At 42.7% G+C, this 17,745-nt stretch overlaps 1 protein-coding gene across 1 annotated transcript in view; it reads left to right on the plus strand.

Annotated features, from left to right (window-relative positions):
* LOC144931413 (rho-associated protein kinase 2-like) overlaps positions 1-17,745 on the plus strand; it is a 58,564-nt gene that overhangs the window by 30,076 nt on the left and 10,743 nt on the right. The window contains exons 21-35 of the mRNA XM_078855220.1: positions 749-908; positions 1,513-1,697; positions 2,678-2,747; positions 2,873-2,976; positions 3,427-3,613; positions 4,447-4,540; positions 5,056-5,150; positions 6,104-6,292; positions 7,722-7,890; positions 8,326-8,514; positions 11,087-11,154; positions 11,370-11,458; positions 12,887-12,965; positions 14,687-14,948; positions 16,289-16,580. Of these exons, the coding sequence (XP_078711346.1) occupies positions 749-908; positions 1,513-1,697; positions 2,678-2,747; positions 2,873-2,976; positions 3,427-3,613; positions 4,447-4,540; positions 5,056-5,150; positions 6,104-6,292; positions 7,722-7,890; positions 8,326-8,514; positions 11,087-11,154; positions 11,370-11,458; positions 12,887-12,965; positions 14,687-14,948; positions 16,289-16,580 (2,232 nt within the window). The remainder of the gene's footprint in view (positions 1-748; positions 909-1,512; positions 1,698-2,677; positions 2,748-2,872; positions 2,977-3,426; positions 3,614-4,446; positions 4,541-5,055; positions 5,151-6,103; positions 6,293-7,721; positions 7,891-8,325; positions 8,515-11,086; positions 11,155-11,369; positions 11,459-12,886; positions 12,966-14,686; positions 14,949-16,288; positions 16,581-17,745) is intronic.

Consider the following 17,745-nt stretch of genomic DNA (forward strand, 5'->3'; position numbering starts at 1 on the left):
AATTGCCCTTACCTTGTGTAGGTACCCTGCAGAGGAATTTTCATGCAGTGATTTTTCTACAAATTGACAAATCCCATGCACTTGACATGTATGGATTCTATATTTACATTTTAGGTGCCAATCTGGAATCTTAAGCACTTTACATTCAGACAATTTTTTATGCGTTAGCAGTCTTTTGTGCACATCTTCAAAATGTCCAAGTACAGCTAGCCTTAGATTGTGTAAGAGCTTTCTATTTAATTCAAAGTAGAATGTTGCAAAACCCCTCGGTTCCTATAATCCAAAACAATGCAACAAGATTTAAAGCAGTATTTTTCATCAGAATTCTTTGAAGATGAGCTGTACATTTGATGCAGCTAATCTGGCTGTGACGGTCCCACCTGATGACGGAGACTTGTGTTGCCTCCGAAACGTCGTGAATTTTATTTTTATTTTTGTTTTGTTTTATTTTACTTTCAATTACTTTTAATGTTTTACCTACGTGACTTTACCGAAAAAACCTGAGAATATGAATATCAATAGTAAACAATCAAATATAAATGGCTTGCTCTTAATATTAAGAGAGTTACTTCATGTCAAATAAACTCAATGAATCATTATTTCAGGGCACTCTAAATTGTATAATCTAACATATTTCATGTGCCGCAGTAGGGCACTCTAACCCTTGCACATCTCCGATCTCATATTGGTAATGAGAATTGCATTGCTCAGGACGCAACGTTCGCCTTTGTCCTGCACACCCACACAGAGCTGGAGAGCAAACTGTGGAAGAGAAGGCAACAAAGCAGAGGTTGGAAGCAGGACAAGTGGAGGCTGAGAAGCGCTGCTCAATGTTGGAGCTGGACCTGAAGCAGTCAAAACACAACACTGAGCTGCTCCTCAAACAGAAGGAGCGCCTGGATGAAGAGGTCAGCGATGCATAGCATGAGGATATGGAGGATGCTGTTTAACACAAACCTGTGGTTTGGCCATTGGTGTTTTACCTACGTGCTGTGGTTCACAGTCGATCGGTATCATTGGAGTCAACAAGACCCACATAGTAGCTACCTTCGCTGGTGAAGTGACATGAGTGTCTGGAATGGGGGAAATGGTTGGCTGGGTGTCCCTTTACAGCTTCAGATGTGTAGGAGAGATTATGAAGCAAATAGAGGTGAATGTGGACAATTAAATTAATTGGCCTCCACAAAAACTATTTCTTCTAATCTATTGTTATGCTGTCATTCATTTAAATGGGAACAGAATATATTTAATAAGAGCGTCGAGGTTAATTTACAAAGCAATCTGTCTCTTGTCAAAGCAATGAACAGGTTGTTTCTCAGATTAAGGAGTGCTATGTTGAATATAAAAATGTACAATAATATATTTTCAGCTTTCTGAATAGTGACTGTGTAGAATTTTAAATAATATCTACGTATGGCTTATTCACTGCTCTGAGAATATATCGCATTTCATTGGCAAGTGCTTGACACCCAGGATGTGTTGCCTTGCGGCTAATTTGAATGGCTCCCACAGGTGAGAAACCTGGTACTCAAGCTGGAACAGGAGACCCAGAAGAGGCAGCTGGCTCTTAACGACATGAAGGCACAGTCGCAGCAGCTGAGCGTTGTGCGTGCCTCTGAGAAACAGCTCAAACAGGAGATCAACCTGCTCCTGGCAGAGAAGACGGCACTGGAGAAGCAACTCACAGACCTCAGAAAGTACGAGTTTCTCTGCCACTCTCCATGTCTATTGCCCCAAGTTCAGTGCATTTTTTGATGTGTAAAAAAATCTTAAGTTTATCTCAATTTTTTATTTAAAGCTTTCGTGACTGCAGGGATTCATATTCTTGGTTCTTTCGGTAAAGTCACATAGAAGGGAAACAATAAAATAATAAAAATATAAAACAATAAAATTCTCATGACATTTCGATTGCAACACAAGCAATGATGATGATTGCTTGTGTTGCAATCGAAACGTGATAATTGTATTGTTTTATATTTGTATTTTATTGTTTCCCTTCTATGTGACTTTACCGAAAGAACCAAGAATATTTATTCCAATTGTACGGCCAAGTATGTATGTTGAACTTTTTTCTCACTGTGCATAGCCAACCGTGCTAATCGGAGTGTCATATGATGATACAAATTATTCGGGTTGAAGCTGTTGCAGAAGTTCCATGCTTCTTGTTAGAAATTGGGCTACAGAGGTCCCTTCAAGTCACTTCTGGTCCACATTGTAGGGGCAGCACTTTCTTACCTGCTTAGCCGCAGGGGATTATTGTGTCCGTCCGTCGTGCATCCAAAAATGGGAGAGGTGGGGCTGGGTGGAGAGGGGAGGGTGGGGAGGGAGGGGCTGGGTGGGGAGGGGCTGGGTGGGGCTGGGTGGGGAGGGGTTGGGTGGGAAGGGGCTGGGTGGGGAGGGGCTGGGTTGGGGGTGGGGCTGGGGTGGGGAGGGGCTGGTCACCCCGTGGTGCCCTTATAAAACTCAACGTTTAACCTACTCACACCGGCTTGTGCCCGCCCTCACAGTCGGGCATATTTGCGGAATACACCACGCCGCCGTTGACCCTGGCCATTGACCGAGCAACCCAACGTTCCTACCAGCTTCCTCTGCAGGAATGTGTTTATCATCATGTAAAATGATTGTTTCAGGGTTTGTGCTCTCTCTCCAAACCGGTTTCTTCCCATTTCACTCCTAGGTGGCGACTTGACACGGAAGGGCAGATGAGAGAACTGCAGGATCAGCTGGAGACGGAGCAGTACTTCACGGTAAACAGTTCATGAGCATGGATGTTTATGTTCTACCTTTATTATTGCTTTGCAGTAGTTTAACTTATCCTAGTGAAAACCATTTAATTGTTTATTTTTTTATTTTTTTCCTCTGTTTTTTGTAGACGTTGTACAAAACACAGGCTCGGGAGCTGAAAGATGATTGTGAAGAAAAGACAAAGTTTAACAAGGAGTTCAAACAGAAAGTACATGAGCTGGAGGATGAAAGGTGCTTTGTCTACCATGTTTTGCCATTTTTATGATGTTTTAAGCATATTTTACATTTGCTACAACAAACTTTAATTTCTAGCTGTTGCTTTAATTTCCCTAATATGTAGGATTTGGCAGCCAATATGATTCATATTTGATTTTTGGGTTCGGCCACGATCAGCCAAGCAAATTAAATGATAATGTGTACAAGCGATTAATTTGCCAATTATTGTGTCAGCTAACCGGTAAGTTGAATACAAATTCTCCCAACCATATTTAGAAATTAGATGCAATTAAAATTTCTACATTTAACCCCTATTTTTTTTGTCAGTTTTCCAGTGTAGACTTAAGTAAAATTGGAATTTAATTAACAGGCAACGTTTATGACAAGACATTACACAACTTCCTTGTCTGTCTGCTCATGTAACTGGAATCAGACTGTCATCTGCTTTGCACTCCACCGTTATAGGGATTCGCTGGCGGCACAGTTAGAGTTTGTGGCAAGCAAGGTGGACTCGGAGCAATCGGCACGCTCCCATGCAGAAGAGCAGTTCTCCAACATCGAGCAGGAGAAGATCATGAAGGAGCTGGAGATCAAGGAGGTGGTGCAGCGATACAAGCAGGAGCTTATACAGAAAGAACGCCTCATTACAGATGTACATAGTGCATGGTGGTAAAATACGACCAAAGCAGGTTTCAAACACCAGCTCTGGAGCGACAATATTCAAAGTGCAATCACGTAAAGCAAGCTGTGCAAAAAACAGTTCGTGTAGTGGTACCTATCGATCTCCTGTACTGAATAAATATTGTAATGGTTTGGATTGGCGTAACTCTGCAACAGCCCACACTATCTCCTGTCTCCTTTCCGCTCAATTTGTTTCTTTATCTCTACCCATAATGTGCTTTGGTTTCACACTCCCCGGCCTGTCCCTTTGCCTAACCTTCATGCCGCCATCTGACCCATTTCCAACCTCTTCTGCTGCTCATCCTTGCTCAATGCTGCTGCCTCCCTTTCTCACATTTTCATCATCTGCCACCATGACTGCCCCTGAAACTCAATGCTGATGGACCCTGACCCCCCTTTGAATGCTCTAGGGACTTGGTGCTGCCCTGTGCACGGCTCTCCCTGTGGCTTGTTGTTGGTGCAGGGCCATGCTTGCTGTGCTACAGTTGCTCTCCTCTCTCCCATGGTTCACTATCGTGACCCATCACTCCACACCACTCCCACATGTACCCTAGTGTAGATTTGTGCATTTTAATTGAAGGATTTTGCGATACAATTGCATTTATACCCTATAATACATTTTATATGTTTATGAACCAGTTCAAAATACTAGTTTTTTCCTTTTGAGTTTCAAACAAAGTAATTTACTTACACTCCTATCCTTTTTACACTTTATACAGAATTGCATGTGCTTTGTTACTGTAAAGAAAGTTTAAGTCACGTGTGTTTTTACATGGGTAAAGGATGGGTGTATTTGTTTATTAGTTGGAGGACAGTAAGAAGGCTCTCCTGGAACAAGTAACCACGTTGCACAGCGAAAAAGATGAAATCAACACCAGGCTACAGACTGCAATGGAAAGTAAGTTCCTGACACTAAATAGGCTGCATTCAAATTACATGCATTATAAATGTTGAACGAGAATCCAAATCGTAAAGAGAAGGTTGTCTATAAGATCGACTGCTAAGTGATGAGACTGTTAAAACCGGTCCAGAGTAGTGTATGCCTCGCTGTTTTGTGGGTCGACTCAGCCCCTCATTTCTCAAAAGTGTTAAACTTCATGGGAAGTTGACAGTAGTTATATTAATGTAATCACCCTGCTTATCAGAATATGGAATTTACACTGTTTAGTCTGGGTATTAGGCAAGCGATAAACACTGCTCTGTGCTCGTTTGAGCAGGACAATATAATTATATTTTCTTACTAATCTATTACCTGTCAACTTTAAGTTCTCAATAATGTACACAAATTGTAATGAATGCTATTTAGTGTTTGTTTATTTGCAGTTTTAAACTTTTCACATTTACCAAAACCTGAAATGGGCTGATGTAGTCCTGCCGTCCCTCTGTTAACTATGAACTCTGTATTTACAACAGATATCCAAACGCTTAAGGAAGGTGGCACAGACATTGCCTACATTAAGGCTCAGTATGATAAGCAGCTGCAGAATGAGAGGACGCTGAAAACACAGGTGGGTCTACCCATGATGAAAATTGAATGCAAAGTATGCGCAAAATATTTAGTGGATTCATAGCTTTGTCATAGCAAAACGAGACCTCTTTTTGCTTTGTGGTCATTTTCTTTTATATCCACCACCTGTTTTGCACAAACCTATACAAACATTCATATGTAGACCTTCAATGCATTAGCGTGTGGGAGATTTGTAACATCGCCAACATGTGATCAACAATGGTAAAGTGGCACCACTTGTTCCTTCTGGAGTTTACAAGGACCGCAGCTGGCTCAGCCGTGAAACTCATCAAACCTTAATAAGCATGATATGGCTCTGCTATTGAGCACATAATTAATTAGATTCTTGTTTATCAAGTCCTTCATTCTTGAGTGTGCACCACCAGGCACGACCCACGTTAGTTGTATCGTTTTCGCCTGCTATAGTTCTCATGGGCAAGATGTCAGAGCCTTGGCTGATTTAGATTAATATTCAAATTTTGCAATGAACATTTTCTACCACTCATAAAGGAGAGACCTCCAACTGCTTTGTAAGCATTGATGCAGACAAGAAAGGCACAGTTAATGTTTTTCTTGTCTGCCTTGAGGCATAAATCTAGCATCGCTACTATGTGGGCTCAGTGCTTTTGTCACATCCCATTAGCTGCCACAACACCTAACCACATTTCCTCTTTTTATTACGTAACTTAAAAAGAAATAGCATTCATGTAAAGTAAAAAAAACATCCGCTAATATGGGTTACGTAGATCTGGATCAGGTGATAAAGTGAAGAGATGTGTACATATTACAGTTACAGCAGACAGCCAAAAGGAAGTCTCCAATTAATAAAATCTGATGTTTCCTGGTGGTAGCCCATTGAGTAGCAATTAAAAGTAATGAAAGCAGACATTATTGTGAACTTCATGAAATGGATGCTGTTTTTTTAATGAATGCGTTGAACATGATGTTTTTAAGGCGGTCAACAAGCTTGCGGAGATTATGAACCGCAAGGACATCCACATTGACCGCAATCGCGGCAGTGGCACAGACCTGAAGCGACGGGAGAAGGAGAACCGCAAGCTGCAACTGGTGCTCAACCAGGAAAAGGAGAAGTTCTCCCAGATGACCCTCAAGTACCAGCGCGATTACAACGAGTTGCAGGCAGTACGTGCTGCCGCCCACGAAAGCGCACACTAGCAGGCCTAATCTGTGGCTTAACCATTATCTTTCGGACACTCGCAGGCTCGCTAAGGGGCTTACTACTACTTCAAGGGTATCAGGCCAGACATATATCTTAGCCTGGCTTCCTGACTGTCACTAGAAGGCTAGCTTTATGCCTTACCCGTTACCCTGACACTATCAGGCGGTTATGAGTCTTAATCTATACCCAAACTCCTTCATGGAGAGTAACAGCCCTGCTATACCGCTTGCTCATTCTCGAGCAGTAACATATAGCCTCCATGTTAGCGTTGAGACTTACTTCATATTCTGACTATAAAGCTTATTTCAACTCGCAAACATTTTAAAAATTATGAATTTTCAGCTGACCTGTTGTGCATTTAAATTCTGCTAATTTGGAAATCGCACTATGCCAGTGACATTCACCCCATTAACTTTCTGTAATTAAGACATTTTTTCCTTTGGACACGTCAGGCACTATTAAAACCAATTGTTAAGATAAATTATTTTTTCGACCCCTCACCACTACCCGATTGCCACAATTGGAATTAATTAGCCTGATGTTAAGGTCTCATTGAGTGCGGATTAATTCACCACTGCCCACCCTCTTACATCACTGAGCCTGTTTAGCGCCTCTTACTGACGACTAATGCCCAGACACTGAGAGGTTTAGTCCTTGATTGTGTATTCCCAACTGTGTTATGTGGTCCTCCTTCACTTTAGTAGTCGTTGCACCGGGAGAATGAGGATGCACATGTTGCATTGTGAAAGGGGTGAACTGAATTAAGATGTAGAATTTTAAATCGGACTCCAGCATCTAACCGGCAATGGTGTTTCCACAAAGTGATCATTTACACAAAGTAATCATTTACACATGGATGATGGTGATGAGTTTGTGAATAAGCAGAGGATTCATGACACAACATAAATAGTTATAATATTTTTGGAATGTACTTTTAGAGTATAACACAATTTGTGTTAAAACATGTAAATATCAATTTCAAGATTACTTAATCTGCTTTAACGTAATTGTGTGTATAGTTTGATACTTGTGGACTGACATGAAAACACTTGACTTTTTGAATTATGTACAATAACAAATGGTCCCCCAGCATTTGTTAAATAGCACTGCTAACCTAAAATAGCGCCCTTATGGGTAGATCTCTACCCATGGCCCGCACTGATTGACACTGTGATAGCTAGTTTTTTTGTGCCTGTCAAATTATATTCTTGCCTGAAACCCTCAAAACCCTACCACCTCTCACATCGTTCCCAATTCCCCTCCTTACTTTGTTCTTCATGCTGCCTTCCTTTCTGCACCCCTTGGTCTTGCCTGCAAACTCCTCTTCCCCGTGTACACATCAAACATGTGTCTGTCCCCTATTTAGTTTCTTTTTCCATTTGTGATGCGCAGCTAATGATGGAGGAGAACACAACGCGCATCGAGTTGCAGATGGTGCTGGACAGCAAGGACAGTGACATAGAGCAGCTGAGGTCGCAGCTCCTCTCCGTCCAGCTGGGCATGGACACTACCAGCCTCAGCAGTAACCATGGCGACTCGGAGCCAGACGATGGTTTCCCCGGTAACCACTCGAAATTCTTAAAAACCTGCCACCTTTCACGACTGCTAATTCCGAGCTTCCCTTGGTTTCCTAACAGCTGCCCCTCTCAATCTTGCACACTCTTCAGTTAATCCTTTGTTGACTTTTCCATGATTGCAGTATTCATGTTGCTTATTCTCTATGGTTTCTTTTCTGTTGCTCTCTAATCAGTTATTAATTGTGTAACTTTGTATGCCAAATGATATCTTTATCTTTACTCTTGATTTAAATTCTGTTTTTCTCTCCATTTATTTGCACACCCATCCACAACCCATTTTTTCTCATTATCTTTACCCCGCACTCTGCACTCCCAAATGATTCTTTCCAACCACCCCTCAATCTGCACACGACTCCCTCCACCACCACCACCACCTTTCACCACCTCCTCTCTCGCTCGTTCATCCCACCACCCTAAAGTCCGCATCTCTCATGTACGCACTTCGGAGTCGATGTCCTTCTCCTATCAACACTCCACCTCCTCCATGAGCATTTCCACAAAACCCTGCTGCTCTGCGGATTCCGATGTGTTCCCCGATTCCCCCGTTGGGACACCCAACATCCCAGAGTATTTTGTGGAGGAGCCACCTGAGCCCGACTCTCCTAAAGGTGCCATGCATGTGTGTGTTTGTGTGTCTTCTTGTTAGCTTTTTAGTTAAAAGTTAAACGATGCAATTTTCCCACAATATTGTTGGTTATTACTTTGTTCAAAATGGTCCCCAATGAAGGTGGCCCAGTGGCTCAAAAGTGAGCGTTTAACTGCCGCTGCTGTTATCCTGAGTTGGAATCCAGGCAACTGACTGTGATTAAGCAGAATTCTCCAGTGTATTGAGTTGAGTCTCAGTCCGGTCACCACTCTGCACAAAAAAGCGTAATAAATTCAGGTTCCGCACTCAATTTAAAGCGAACTCAAACTTTGTCTCGTGACGTGACACTGATGGTACAGTTTGCGTGAAAAAACGGTCCACAATACTGCAATCTAAATTTTTACTTAAAACTTTCGTGACTGCAGGAATTAATATTCTTTGGTTCTTTCGGTAAAGTCACGTAGATAGAAAAATAATAACCAAAAAATAAAGTGAATAAAAATAATAAAAACAAAAACCACGACGTTTAGATCGCAACACAGGCGGTCGTCATCATGAAAAGGGGGGGGGGGTAGCCTCTAAAAGCAAATTGTTTATAAAGTTTTAGAGATGGGCGTAGCCCAAGTGTGTCAGCAGCATGGGCGGGGCAGCTAATGTTAATGTAGCCCAAGTGTGTCAGCAGCATGGACTGTTAATGTAGGCCGGCAGTGGGTCTCCACCAAAAGGGCCTCCAGGCAATCATTGCACCTCGCTCCACACACCCACACTGCTGACGGTGGAGGTTGACAAGATAACACAAATCAAGTCATGACCCAAACTGGTTGATGACATCTTTCCAATGATTGCTGAGTTCATAACCATCTTCTCGGTTGAAATTGTGTCTGTCTGTTTATATGGATGGCTTCATAAACGAGTCTTTGTTGATAGCCAGTAGGCTTGCAAAGTACCATCGTCTTATAGCAATCAATTTCCTGTGAGCCAGCCGCATTCAAGTAATGATCATCTACATCAGAAACATTGGTCCTACTGTGTTTCAAATCTGCCTTATGCTTACGAACACAGTCCGAGACATGTCGCTTAGTTTCCCCAATGTAACTGCTGCCGCAGATACAGCTTAGTTTGTAAACGCCGGGATATTGCATGTCAGGAATCTTGTCCTTCACAGATGGGATCAGATCACAAATTGTATGTACTGTGTTAAATCGGATCTGGATCTTGTGTTTGTTCATGTTTTTGGAAATATTTTTGGTTACCCCTGCTATGTATGGCAGAGTGATGGTTTTGATTGGATCCTCAGATGGCTCCTTCCTCACGGTTTGAGTGATGGCTTTGCGGATTGTGTAGTCAGAATATCCATTCGCCTTGAGAGCTTGGTGTACTTGTTTGAGTTTACTGGTTAGGTGTTCATCGTCGGAGATACATTGAGCTCTATAGTGTAGCGTTTTGATAAGGGAATACTTCTGGGATGGATGGTGGTGGGAATCAGGTTTTAGGTAGGCGTCAGTTTTGGTTACTTTTCTGTAGAAAGAATGGCTCATTGAGCCATCTGGTCTCTTTTTGATTTGGAAATCCAAGAAAGGTAGCATACCATCATTTTCTACCTCCATGGTGAATTTGATGGCTGGGTGTATGGAATTGATGTGGTTGGGGAATTGGTTCAGAGCCGGTCGGCCATGTGGCCAGATGACAAACGTGTCATCCACGTACTTCTTCCACAAGGACGGGCGTAGAGTGGATGCCTGGATGGCGTCCGTCTCAAATTTTTCCATGAAAATATTGGCTACAACCGTGGTTTTTGTTTTTTATTTTATTTTTACTATATATATATTTTATTCACTTTATTTGATATTTTTTTATTTACGTGACTTTACCGAAAGAACCAAAGAATATGAATACTGCAAACTCTTAGAGAGACTACATGGTATTGCGGTGATCATTGGAACCTAATCCAACATGGTTGAATATTTTATCCATATGATAGCAAGGACATTTTTTATAACAAAATTACATTATTTCTTTAATAAGGTAAATAACACACCCATCAGTCTTTGAAAAATATTTTTGCTTTATTTTATTTAAAATAATTCGCTCTTTGTTTTTGTTCATAAGCTGAGCCGGTACTTGTCCTTGCCGTGGTCCATGGCTGGGCTGCCCAGCCACAAGAGTGAGAGAGCGGGGATCAGACTCCCAGCCAGTATACTTCATTGTGCATAGACTTTGACCATCATTGAGTTCCATGACTCAGTAATGTACTGTATTGCACAACTGAAATAAATGAAGCTGTAATATTTAATATGGGTGTTGCACAGTATTAGGAGACTGCAAAAAAGTTGCGTGAAGGAAGGTTGCACTGTTTAAATTCAGTTTTAGTTTTGAATATGCACGGGGCACGATGCGGAATGCACTCAGCGATGCCAGGTTAATTGATGCTTGGTTGTTGCATTTCGATGGCGCTTTGGTAAGGTGTCCAGGCTATATATTAGCATGTTGAAAGCTTGTGTTTGTAAAAGCAATCATTATATGGAAGTGTTTGATTTACCATTTGAGTGCTCGTAAAATTGACGGTTCTTCCACATGGTTCTTTCTCCTTTTAGAAGGCAGGCTGGAGGGCTGGTTATTCGTGCCAAACAAGAACATGAAACGGTTTGGATGGAGGAAACAGGTTCGTAATATATTTTTCTCTGAAAATTAAATCCACATTTAATATTAGAGCTCCCTTAAAATATTAAAGTTTATATTTTTACAGTCGCTATTTCACCGTTTGCCTGTGCAAGCCACAATGTTATCATAAATTCCAACTTGCATTAATAGACAGAACAGCTATGATGTAACCTTCAGTGCAGGATGACCTTCCTCTTTATTGCTTTGCACTGGCAGTATGTCGTGGTGAGCAGTAAGAAGATTCTCTTCTACAATGCTGAAGCTGACAAGGAACACTCCAACCCCTGCATGGTCCTCGACATTGAGTCAGTCTACCACCTACATAGACATGTTATAATTTTATTGTCTTTTAATGTGCATATATAGAATTGCGTATTTGCTTGTTTATTTGTCAAGGACATCGGATGCGGGCACACGTCCTTGACACGGTGAACCTACCGTGGAGCTGATCTGCCCATTGGCCATCCACTTTTTATTTATAAGATGCACCTGCCATTCTTCCACTGCGGTGATGGGCGTCCACCTAGAACCCCATTCAAGCCCACAATAGCCTGCCAACAAAGGTCCTGGCCAGGCATGCAAAGGAGAGATCTCACTCCCAATCAGTTTTGCAGAGTTATCTTTGCATTGGCTGCATAGCGCTGTGTGGAAGCTCCATGTCTTCTTGGTCACAGTTATGCCTTTCTTCTCTATGCTTGCAAAACCTGGACCCCTCTTAAGTAACATCTGCCCTGATTTTAAACATTCAGGCTGGCCTGCCTACAATCCATCCTGGATCTAACCATACTGGATTGTGTGAGGAGCTCACAGATCCTTGAAAGATCTGGACACAGTCCCATTGGTGGGCTCCTCCAGTCGGCAAGGCTACATTGACTGGGTCATGTAGCACGCATGCCCAGGCACCAAATGCCGAAGCAGCTTCTGTTTGGCCAGATTGAGGGGGATTAACGGGCACAGCACAGGCTATAGAAGAGATTTGCTGATGTGAGGCAGGAAGATGTGCAGCTGAGTGGCCTTGTCGATAACTGGTATCAGCGGTGTAATGATGCTTCTGGGCAGTTGTTGGTAATTGCACTCCAGCAACAAAGAGGGTCAGAGGAGCGAGGGTCAGAGGAGCGACGCTCACAACAAGAACAAGAGTGCCAGGCACAAAAAATCAGTGTGTTGGCACAGTAGGGAACACAGGTGGTGCATCTGTCCATCATATTAGTCAACCAATAACATCTGGGTGTGTCCTGTGACCTGGCAACGAGCCATCTCCACTTCCCGTGGCCTCAGAGTGCGCCTAGCCTGGCACAAGCGCTGCGATGACGTCACTGCCACTTAGTGGCGAATGGTGGATGTTGTTTATTGTTTATTAAATATTGGTACATTGGGATAATATAAAAGATATCAGTTGAGGTTGTGCAGCATTGAAAATAACTTAAACCTTTCACAGTTTGGGGGAAGATGTAATCGTAGGTAATCTAACATACTTGTCATTAGACACAGTGGAGATCTGAAGTTGTATCCCTCATGAATGTGGTTGGCAATAAATCCTCTTCACAGCATTGCAGTATATCATTGGTAGATTACCAAAGTGATAAAAACAATTTTAAATGTAAGTGGGTGATTTTTTTGATGGAAGATTAAGGTCTACAGCCATACATTAACTATTTATATTTTATGCTGGTGCTAGTTCCTGAAATGTACATGCTCGTGAAACATTTATTCCCTCTGCCTTGTATCTGCAGCAAGCTGTTTCATGTGCGACCTGTGACACAAGGGGATGCATACAGGGCAGAAGCTAAGGACATCCCCAAGATATTCCAGGTGTGTAAATAATAGAACTGCATTGTTTTTTATCTGGCCTTGCCTTGACGCTCTCTCTGCCTTGTCTCCCTGTAAATCAGGCAGCGCTCTTGGCATTTGAGATGTGTCCTTGTCTGTGAATGTTTCAAGCCAGCAACACTGCAGCTTTCTGGCCTGAGGTGTACAGGAATTTTAAGTTTAGTTAAAAAGCAATGCAGCCAATGTTCATAGCTGTAATTTCCTTATCATAGTTCATCTGTTTTTTTGTATTTATCTTCGCACATGTTTTTGTTTACTAAATATGCAAGGGTGTCTTATTGTCTCATTTGCCTGTAATAACACAACCCACATCAATGTATATTTGTTTAAAAGTACATTCTTTATGCTTGTGAGAAGGAGGTCAATATATTTGTAAGGGCAGGTTTTTGATAGCCTGTATACAATCACAGAGATCAACATGCAAAGACAGCCGTTTAATGCAGCAGTATTGTTTGTTACGGAACATGTCTCCGAATCTGACTGGTGGACTAAGTTATTTACTACTATTATGAGCCAAGAATGTCTATCTGTCCTGCGCGTGACGTCACTCCACGTCGACCAGCCCCCCTCATTCTTAATCATGAACAGGTTACGTCCTCCACATGGACCCCCCCCCCTCATTAATAATCATGAGCGAGTGACGTCACTCCGCATGGAGAACCCTCCCCTCATTAATAATCATGAGCAGGTGATGTCACTCCACATCGAGCAGCCCCCCTCATTAATAATCATGAACAGGTGACGTCCTCCAAATGGACACCCCCCCTCCATTAATAATAATTAGCAGTTGAGGAGGGAGGAGGCGCCTCGCCCCTCCCCCCTCCTCAACGTCAACTTATAACTTATAACCCTCGCTACAAAGGTAGAACCCTCACGTCACGCGATCTCCGTTACTCTATTGAGTAAAAGGGACGTCATGATGAACATGGGATTATAACTTTTAAATGAAATAAGTCTGTGTCACCGCGGCCTTACAAATTGTACACGAATGGATGCAATGAATATCACGTCACGGTCTGCTTTTCGCTTGCAAGTTTCACATTTACTGCAATTCACCCGTCCTTGGACGGGCAAAAGGCTAGTTGATGTCATAATCGGACGTTATGAAAATAACTATAAAATCATATTTTAGCCCTTATTTATCTGTGACTGTGGAATATTTTAGGAATTTCATCGAAGGATAGTCTGAGGATCTGTGAAGTTTGAAACAGAATGTACCAAGACAGGTGTTGTGGGTGTAATCGGGTAGATATGCAATGCAGTGTGCAGGTTGGAGGAAGGCAGGATACTGAGACAGGCACCAGGGTGACACCCAGGCATTGGTGGTCGAGAAGAAAAACTAAGACAATGTTGGGATACTCTCAGAATTGAATGGTTATGGAATTCTGTAGAGGGAATTAAACCAATGCAGAGGTTTGGTAGCATCAGCAGCATGGGCCCTTTGATAATAGTGAGTATATATTGGCTACATACGGTGCGAAATAAGTTCAACATACATGTATGCTTTTGAAACTGAGCAGGATCTTGTGTTGTTTTTTTATTCTGCACCTATGAGTAACTGGCTGTGAACTATCATGCAACCTAAAGGTGTAACCACCTTAGGTTATATCACCTTGGACTAACACCATTTTCATGCGTCTGCTGCCTCATCCCGCACGTGCCTTTCCCTCATCTCTGTTCACCTCTTTGCTTCGCGACAACAGATCCTCTATGCCAACGAAGGCGAGAGCAGCAAGGATCAAGAGCTGGTGCCAGACTCGATGCTTGAGAAGCAGAACTGCCTGGTGCACAAGGGTCACGAGCTGGTGCCCACCATCTACCATTTCCCCACCAGCTGCGAGGCGTGCAACCGCCCCCTCTGGAATGTCTTCAAGCCGCCGGCCGCCCTCGAGTGCCGCCGATGCCACATCAAGTGCCACCGTGACCACTTTGATCGCAACGAGGACTTCCTGGCGCCATGCAAACGTGCGTGTGCCCCCCCTCCCTCCACCGAATGTTGGATTTCACAGCTGTAGCAGTGGCATTCTCATATATTCCCTTTTTATAACCCCCTTCTACCACCTGACACATCTTCTTGGTTCTTTCAGTAAAATCACGTAGAAGGGAAATAATAAAATAATAAAAATCAAACATAATAAAATAATTCTCACGACGTTTCGGCCACAACGCAAGCAGCCGTTCTCAGGTGAAGAATGAAACACCACCAAGCTTGGAGCGTATATTTAAGCTGGGTTGGAGGGGGAAGAAGAGCGCCTTGACAAAAGAATTTGCATATAAAGAGGAATTTAGCATATTTATGAGAAATGCGTAGGAGGTGGGCGGGGGGTTAAAATAAACGGTTACCTTTCATGGCAACAATGTCAGTTATCCAGTTATGCATTTCTGAGTCAAATTACTATTTTCGCAAGGATATCGGAGTAACGAGAGCAAACCGGCCCATGCAAAGGCATAACGTGCAAAGATCTGCACAGATGGATTCACAAATTTGTTTACTGTACTTCCATTGGACCATCTTCTAGCACAGCTGATTTGTTTCACAAATCTTAAGTAAACTGCTGTGTCACAGGTGTGAGTGAACTCACCTGCTCTCTTGTGCCTGCTCTACCTACTGTGTTATTACTGGAGCCCCATAATAAGAAAGCTCAGATCAATTCATGAATTTTTTGGCATTTAGAAAGTTCGCTTTGCAGGATTGTTACAACTGATTGGTGTTAGCTCTAACGTCGAAAGTATCCTGAAATCGTCAGAAATGTTCAGACATGAGCTTTCAATTCCCAAAATAGTACTGAGAACTCGTGATTGGAATGTGTTGTATAACTTGTCATATGTTCTGCACTATGGAGTATATTTAGTGCTTCTCAATTTAGCATTGCATTGGAATTGTTATATTTTACCCCCAACACTGGTCACATGTGGTGACTTCACCAAGCAGTAGTGCTTTTCCCACTTATTACAAAGCTTTGTGGCTCAAGGGCAGCAGCCGCCCTGCTTAATTCTACAGATGTATTAACAAAAAAATAGGTGACGTCTGCTTAACAGTGCATGTTAAACATTGTGTGACGTTATTCGAAATAGAGCAGGCCATTTGTGCTCGCTTCACGGCCTAAATTATAAAATTTACTCGCAAATTACTTAATTGGGTAAAGCCACATGGCAATATTACCTTGGACTGTAAAACTACTGCAGACAATGTTCATACGTGAAAAATATGGCCTTCAGGATAGGACAGCCTTGCACTATAAGAATGGCGTGAATACCAAATGTCGTAATGACTTGATTTTCCCTGCATGACCTTTCTGCCGCAGTCTGCTTCGACGTTGCATCAGCCAAGAACTTACTGCTGCTGGCCAGCTCCCCAGCTGAGCAGCAGAAGTGGGTGAGCCACCTGTTCAAGCGCATCCCCAAGAAGCCACCCGGTGTCACCGACGCGGGGCCGTTAGGGTTCGCTCGCTCTTCCCCACGCTCCTCGTCGCGCTTGCCGCCTGCCACCGCACAGCCCCAGTTGGTGTCGGCAAACGCCGGCAGCAGCAGCAGCAGCAACGCCGCGGGCCCACGCAGGACCAGCCGTGCCGCACCCACTTCACAGGGCAAGCCAAGGTGCGTGGCCATTGCTCTCGCCGCCCTCACCATTCCTGGAGAGATAGAGACGGGCACTGCTTGATATTAAGCGCCACCAAACCGAGTCTGTTCACCACAGATGTAGACAATTCCAGGTCAGATAGTCGATGGTTTCTTGGTCAAACAAGAGCATTGCGGGAGGCACCTATCATCGCTGAGCTTTTGGTGGAATTCCAATTTCCTATTATGGGGGCGAAATAACCGATAGGATAAATATTGATGACTTCTCACAGTCATACTCTCTATTCACCCCAGATGAATAAAGGGCTAATTTCACCACCAACCAGGGAATTGTACTTGCAAATATTTGATTTTCAGTCATATGCTTTAATTGCTCTGCTTCTTGATGGGATTTTACACAGTTGCCAAGCACATACGTGCTCGCACAACAATACTATATATGTGAGAAATATATAGCAATCAGATTTCATTATGTAATTTAGCTATTGCACTTTATCTGTCCTGGAAACAAAGTTTTCTCTGTGATCTAAAATGTCACTCATAATGTCTGGCCTGACTGTTTATTTGTTCCAGTGAACTGAATTGTGATGTCTTTTTGCTATGAGTGATGCTTATTCCTGAGGATAACAGGGACACATGATAGCATACAAAATGCACTTATCATGTTTGTGAGTGCTTTATATATACAGGTACTTAGGATAATGCATATTATAGCATGTATGGGATTTTGGGTGTTACAAAATATAGGTTGAAGTGTGTAATTCACATATAGGTATCAGCTGGAATATTTGATTGTCATACTTTTCAAAACAAACCCCATATGTTGAAGCTGCACCAGAGATTGCAACTGTTGGATGTCATGAAATGTATTATTTGTAAACTGGAGGGAAGGTTTTGATGAATGGTCTTAAATCCTTCTCTAAACCACAAAACACTTTTGACAGGCAACACAAATTAAAATGTTCACATTTTGCTTGTTCACATGTTTCTATCGCTCTGCTTGAAGCAGAGCGATAGACGTTCCCTCTCCTTTCAGACATCTCCAAAATTATCCTGATACAATGCATGACTCACGGTTGCTGACTTGTTCTACGGGTCGCACTTGACACAAGAGTGGTGGATTTGTTCTATTCGCTTGCACTCAAACAGTAGTTGTCCCGGAGTTGATAAATACGTGATCAAG

Source organism: Lampetra fluviatilis, chromosome 4 (assembly GCF_964198595.1).
Source record: "Lampetra fluviatilis chromosome 4, kcLamFluv1.1, whole genome shotgun sequence".
Classification (NCBI taxonomy): domain Eukaryota; kingdom Metazoa; phylum Chordata; class Hyperoartia; order Petromyzontiformes; family Petromyzontidae; genus Lampetra; species Lampetra fluviatilis.